This window comes from Zea mays, chromosome 7, assembly GCF_902167145.1.
Source record: "Zea mays cultivar B73 chromosome 7, Zm-B73-REFERENCE-NAM-5.0, whole genome shotgun sequence".
Lineage (NCBI taxonomy): Eukaryota > Viridiplantae > Streptophyta > Magnoliopsida > Poales > Poaceae > Zea > Zea mays.
In genome coordinates, this window is record NC_050102.1 from 19,796,396 (window position 1) to 19,803,261 (window position 6,866).

Consider the following 6,866-nt stretch of genomic DNA (forward strand, 5'->3'; position numbering starts at 1 on the left):
TAGTTGTCAAACTACCTTGCCCTGTTTGTTTCGTTGGAATTGAATTCCATTTTAATAATTATAATTTAGACAAAACTAATTAAGTTCATATATTTATATATGTAATATATTTGTATATTGTCTTAAATCATATGAGAGAGATAGTTATATACTATATTTATGTTATAGCGAAATAAGTAGAAGATTGTGCTATAAGTTGTACATTAGAAAAATAGCATGTAAATCTATAGAATCAATTTCTATCTCTAACTCCATGAATTTGAGATAGGCTTATATGATAACTTTAGAAAGTGGTGGAATGTCACATTCTAGTAAGATTCCAAAATTCCTTAAAATGGAAGGAAACAAACGGGATCTTATTATTTTTTACTTGAAAAACACAAATCTGGAAAATTTCTCTGCGTTTGTAAAAGGCATATATGCCGAAGGAACCACCACCAAGCGGCCTTCCGTGGCCCGCGCACCACAGCGTAAGGCCCATGGCCCAGTAGTACTCGGGCGGTGCTCTGGTCGCTTCCACTCGGTGCGTGCCGCACTGTCCTCCCTGACCGAGACCCCAGGGCGGGGGCACGGATCCCGTCTCGTCCGACTCAGCCCACACGTCCCCACCATATTCCACCCACTGACGCGCGGGCCCGGAGGCCCACCCCACCCACCGAGCACCACCTGTACGGGGATAAACCAGCCCTCTCTCCACTTACCGCTCTTCGTCCACCGAATGACTACTTGTCCTTTACACTGGCACCACCGCCGTCTCCTGTAAACGCATACTCCTACGCGCCCCCCGCCCCACGCACCCACCCATGCCTCTCGGAGCCCGACGCGTGGACCCGGTTCCAAAAGCGCTGTCCGCGTGTCGATCCCGCTGGACGATACTATGGGCCCGGCAGAGGTCCAAGCCAAGCGCGGGGCGCCACGTCGGAGCCGAGGTGCTGCGCGCACATGGGGAAGCGTACACGGGGACGGGAGCACAGTGCACAGCACGCTGAACCCTAACAAAGCAGGCGCCTTTTTGCTCCTCCCTCCCTTCCACGCAAGCGACTGCTGCTGCTTCCCCACACCCCCCGGTAGGCTCACCGCCGGCGACGAGCACGCGTCCCACCACACCCAAACCCACCGCCACCGGTGCTCGCTCCGCCCAGGACCAGCGGGGGAGCCTCCAGATCTCGGCGCGCCGCGCAGGCCAGCATGGCGTCGTCCTCCGACGAGCAGTCCAAGCCGCCGGAGCCGCCCGCCGCCGCCGCCGTGGTCACCGCCGCAGCACCGCCACAGACGCACGCCGAGTGGGTCGCTTCGCTTCAGGCCTACTACGCTGCCGCGGGGCACCCCTACGCCTGGCCGGCGCAGGTGAGGTTCTGCCCCTTTGCGCGCGCTCGCTCGCTCGCCCGGGAAAGTGGTGAGTCCTTGTTCTGACTAGGGTTTCCTTGCTTGCTTGCTTCTCCTCCGACTTCAGCACCTCATGGCGGCGGCTGCGGCGGGGGCGCACTTCGGCACGCCGGTGCCGTTCCCCGTCTACCACCCAGGCGCCGCCGCGGCGTACTACGCGCACGCATCCATGGCCGCGGCAAGTACCTGTGCTCTCCCTTCCGAATTGGGCTTCGATTTGGAAGCGTTTTTGGTGTGAACTGCTCCTTTGCTGCTATGCAGGGCGTCCCTTACCCGACGTGCGAAGCTGTCCCCGCGGTGGCGCTGCCCACTGTGCCGGAAGGGAAAGGGAAGGGTAAGGGCGGAGGCGCGTCGCCTGAGAAAGGCAGCTCCGGGGCGCCCTCCGGCGAGGACGCTTCTAGGAGGTACGGGCTTTCACTATTGCCTTGCCAGCGCAGTTTTAAATTTCTTTTCTCCCCCTTCCTTTCTCTGGTTAAATCCAGTTCGAATTCTGTTGCATGTGTAGCGATGACAGCGGCAGCGATGAGTCATCGGAGACTAGAGATGATGACACTGACCATAAGGTACCAAACAACTTGCTGTGCCACAAGGGACCATTTTTAAATTGCATGTTTTTCCTGTAATTAGCTGGCTTTCTGTGGTTCATGTTTGTTCTCCTCAGGATTCATCTGCGCCCAAGAAGAGGAAATCTGGTAACACATCGGCTGAAGGTTAGTATTTAGTATTCAGCTTTTTTGTCAGAAAGAAGTGAACGATTAAAGATGGGTGTTTTCCAGGTGAGCCGTCTCAAGCTACTGTTGTGCGATATGCTGCGGTTGAGTCACCATATCCCGCAAAAGGAAGGTCTGCCTCAAAGCTTCCAGTGTCTGCACCTGGGCGTGCAGCGCTTCCTAGTGCCACCCCGAATCTAAACATTGGGATGGACATTTGGAATGCTTCTCCTGCCTTGGCTGTGCCTGCAGTGCAGGGGGAAGTGAGTCCTGGGTTGGCACTTGCCCGACGTGATGGCGTTACTCAACTGGTAGGGATGGCCTTTGCTGAATCTTAGCCTCATCTTGAAATTAATTCATTATGTGCATAATTGCTATAGGATGTCTGTTGATTCATGAGTTTTTATCTTATGCAAAGTTACAGACCATAATTGTGCCTTATTCAGACCTATTTCTTTTATCAAAGTTCCTTATTTCTTCAGGACGAACGTGAAATAAAGAGGGAGAGGCGAAAACAATCTAACAGGGAGTCTGCAAGGAGATCTAGATTACGCAAGCAGGTAGACTGGAATCAGTGCATCCTCATTTCCTGCAGAACGACATGGAGAGAATTATTTCATTATAATTGTTTTTGTTTTCTTCGTGTACATTCTGCACACACTCACTAGCTCCTGTGACCTGTCAACCTGGTGAACATCTGTTTTCATGGTAATCACAACAAGGAGTGTTATGGTCGCTGAATCGGTGAGGGATTGGAGAGGGGTATCAATGGGCAGGAATGCCGGCCGGGGGCCTCTGCCCACGGCCGAGAAAGAGGAGGGTTTCTCTCCTCTAATTCTTGCCCTCTTTATTTCTTATCCATTGATTACATAAATAGGCCGGCTGACCACCCCTATCTAGCTAGAGATCCTTATCTTCTTAACTCTCCTAAAAACTCTCAACAAACTACTAACTGATAACCTTCCTAGATAATCTCAACTAATCTTCTAAATAATCTCAACTAATCTTCTAATCTTATCTCTAACTATCCTTATCTAATCTCCCTTGGAGGGCCCATGGTTGCTACTGCCGCAGCCCCTCCGGGGGCCTCCTTAGGCCCTGACAAGGAGACTAAATATTACAATTTGGAGCCAAATTTTCCCAGAATTAGTTGTGTCCTAGTTGTCCTACCAAGATTAATTAGAATCAAGAAAGATATCAAAAGTTACTGATTTTTGCTTAACTGATACTAGTCCATTCCAAACAAAATAATGTCCTTGCTTGGCCTATGATCTGTGAATTGTCTTTGACAAGGAAATGGTACCTAAACCTACATGTTACATCATGATTCATAACCCAGAAAACATTTTGTGGTTCTCTGACAGAGCTACCTCCTGTCATTTATTCATTGCCAATTTTACAAAAGCACAGATGCTGATTAACTAATTGAGGTAGCAAAGATTAATGAGAAGTCCTGAAATGATAGAAGTTGTCTAGCGTTGTCTTTCAGTAACGATGGGTGCATGACTAATAACTTACTAACTTCATATTTTTCAGTTTATTCTCTGTACCAAGTGCTTCATAGGCTTCAAACTTACTGGCTAAAATTTGTTTTTGTGTACCAATCGTCTTTTCGATTTAAAACTAGTATGATGAACCAAATTTATGAAGATTTTTCAGTTCATTATTCACTTTAACAGAGAGCATACATGAATTACGGAACAAAAAGGAAAATATATTATGTGTTATTCCTTTCAAATCACAGGCTGCTCATGAAAGCAGGAATCTATGTTAATCAAAGGATGATGATCTAAGAGGAGGGACAGAACTAATCATATGGATGTGAGGGTCTGAGGGATCTAATGTGCTGTCACAACTAAGAAGCTACAGTCGCCAAAAAACATTTATTCATGCAACTGGGAAAGAAGTACACTAAACAAATGCTAGAGTTTGATGAACTGAAATAGAAGTTTTCACCTTGGAAATTGAAATGTTGTTTCTGGCCCAGGGCACGCCTTTTCTTTTAACGTGTTATGAATTCTTATCAGTGTAAATTTGTTTAGGCAACCAACAGCATGGAAATATGGACACACACAGTAAAACTAGTGATAAGAGCACTAGAGCATTGTATTAATTGAAAACTAAAGAATATGGATGTTTGGAGCCCCTAATCTTAGCTGTTTTCTTCGATGTTCATTATGTAAGTGATATGTTCTCAATAGCAATATGCATGCAAAAAGGCATATAGATATTCATCTGACTACATCATTTTTGGTCCTTTTTATACCTTGTTCGTTATGTATTTTCCACTCTCTAATTCAGTTGGTTGCTATGATGCCCCAAAACCTTGAAAAACAAAACCAAAGATTGTGAATGGTGCTTTCCTGTGAGTATTGATTGAAAACAAGGAAAAGCTAGCAGTGGCTATTAGGTTGTATTTGCTGATTCCATTTCGAACCTCAACTGTCATCGATAAACGATCTTGTTTTCCTCTTCGTTTCATGCTGTCGACCAAGTTCTTGGTGACACATTTTAACTGAACCATTGTGTTGATCCACAACTGGACGACTTGAGTGTTCCAATGTCTGGCCATTGGTCTGAAGTTCACTGCACTCATCTGTTAAATAGTATTGAAAGCACAAATAGCTCTTAGCTTCAAGATATCAATACGAGTTAAAGATTCTAGTTGAGCCGGCCGTACTGTGACCTTCATGCAAAATTTCCAATTACATGGTTTGGATTGCCAAGGCGGGGCTAGAGCCTAGAATATATAATGTCAAATTAGGTATGTAATCTAAGGTGCCTACTCTCCCCCAGATACAGCATATAACAGTATATGTAAGTCAATTGTGGAGCAAAGCTCTCAGTACAGGAAATATGGAAGTGTTGATTCCTTGTTGCATGCATACCTTGTAGTAAAACTCCTATCCTTCATTCTTATGATTACGAAATAATGTTCACACTTACCATGTCTCATATGCCAGCAAGAGTGCGAGGAGTTAGCCCGGAAGGTAGCTGACCTAACGACCGAGAACAGCGCTCTCAGAGCAGAACTTGACAACCTCAAGAAGGCTTGTCAAGACATGGAAGCAGAAAATTCACGTCTGTTGGTGAGCACAACGAGCTTCGCTACCCTTTTTTTTTTCATCATCACATGGTGATGCTACTTCTTTCACATAGTTTCTTGTCATGCCAACATTATCTAACCTTAACATACTTGCAAAAGGGTGGGGTGGCTGACGCCCAGGTACCAAGTGTCACGACCACACTGGGAATGAGCATCGAGCCGCCGAAGTTGCAGCTGCAGCTGCAGCAGCATCATGATGAGGAGGGCCAGCTCCACAAGAAATCTAGTAATAACAGCAATGGGAACTGTGCTGGAGGCAGCCACAAACCGGAGGCTAACACTACTAGGTGAGATACAGAGGTGGATGAGGAAGTGACAAAGATGAGATGAGATGAGGTGTTTCTTATCTAACCACAACACCCATCATCGGTCAGTGTGTGTGTTTTTTCTTAGCGAAGCTGTCGTTTTAGTCCTCGCAGCCCGCTGGGGCCATGTAGAGTCGCCCCCACTGCAGCCATGTATTATTTATGGCTCGTCGCGGTGTGCTTTGTGTTTTTTTGTGTGTTGTGTAAAAACTATTGATGTAACAAAACCTAGAGAGCCTAGAGGTTTTTTTTATGTCTGCTAACTCCTGACGAGGGATGTAATGTAACCGGCCAATTTGTTGCCTGATCGTTCGTTAGATGAAATGCTAGCAAATGTCACTCGATAGCCTTGCCTGCCTCGCTTTGCTGTTTATACGGGTTATTGAAAGTCTGGTGGTGTTTTTATGGTGTTTTTCATGTTGTGGCTTGTAGTAAGGAGAAATTGTGTATAATGCGTGGAATGGTGGGATATATTGTATTGAGCTCCTAGGGGAGAATATGTACTAGTGGAATGGTGGGATATATTGTATTGAGCTCCTAGGGGAGAATATATAGTACATACATAACTTGAGGGCAAGAAATCTATCATAGAGATGGGAAGGTTATAATCTATCGTAGAGATGGGAAGGTTATTCTAAAGGTAAGGAAGGTTATTCTAGGATTCCAATCAATTCTAAACCAAACATATCAGGAATTACCTAATATACTCTAAAGGCATCAGGAATTACCTAATATATTCTAAACCAAACTAGTGGAATGGTGGGGGGAGGGGGGGCTGGAAAATTAGCTCGAGGCTCGCAAGCCGGCTCGAGCTCGGCTCGGAGCGGCTCGCAAGCCTCGAACGAGCCGAGCCGAGCTGGCTCGTTCCAGCTCGCGAGCCTTGCAAAAATGGTCAATTTATGGAATAATAATGAATATTAGATGATTTTATGGATAATAGCTCATTTTTTAGTCTTTGATGATGAATATATTACAAGTTATAATTTAATTTACTCATAATCTAGAAGGATGATTCTATATTTCAAATTTATATAATGTTAATTCACCAAATAATGCAACGAAAAGTACCAAAATATGACTCGCGAGCCGAGCCGAGCCGAGCCGATTTCGCCAGCTCGTGGAATGGACGAGCCGAGCCGAGCCGAGCTCGTTCAGGCACCGAGCCGCACCGAGCCGAGCTCGGCTCGGCTCGTTTCCAGCCCTAGATGCAGCAATGGCCCGACGGTGGCCAGGTGTAAGCCCGACGGCGCGTCTTGCAGGCTGACCGACGAGAGACGGCACATCACGATGACGAGAATCCACCACCACAAGACCCAGCCCAATCCAGCCCCTCAGACCCAAGTTCTCCCCCATGACCAT

The 6,866-nt window shown here is 46.5% G+C and overlaps 1 protein-coding gene across 1 annotated transcript; it reads left to right on the forward strand.

Annotated features, from left to right (window-relative positions):
• Nucleotides 1-1,118: 1,118 nt before the first annotated feature.
• Nucleotides 1,119-5,853, forward strand: LOC542466 (maize Em binding protein-1a). Its single transcript, NM_001112021.2, is given in 9 exon segments — nt 1,119-1,347; nt 1,454-1,564; nt 1,648-1,790; nt 1,892-1,949; nt 2,048-2,096; nt 2,163-2,407; nt 2,579-2,656; nt 5,060-5,185; nt 5,302-5,853. Coding segments are annotated over 9 exon segments (1,161 nt in total). The 5' UTR covers nt 1,119-1,188; the 3' UTR covers nt 5,494-5,853.
• The last annotated feature ends 1,013 nt before the right edge of the window (nt 5,854-6,866 follow it).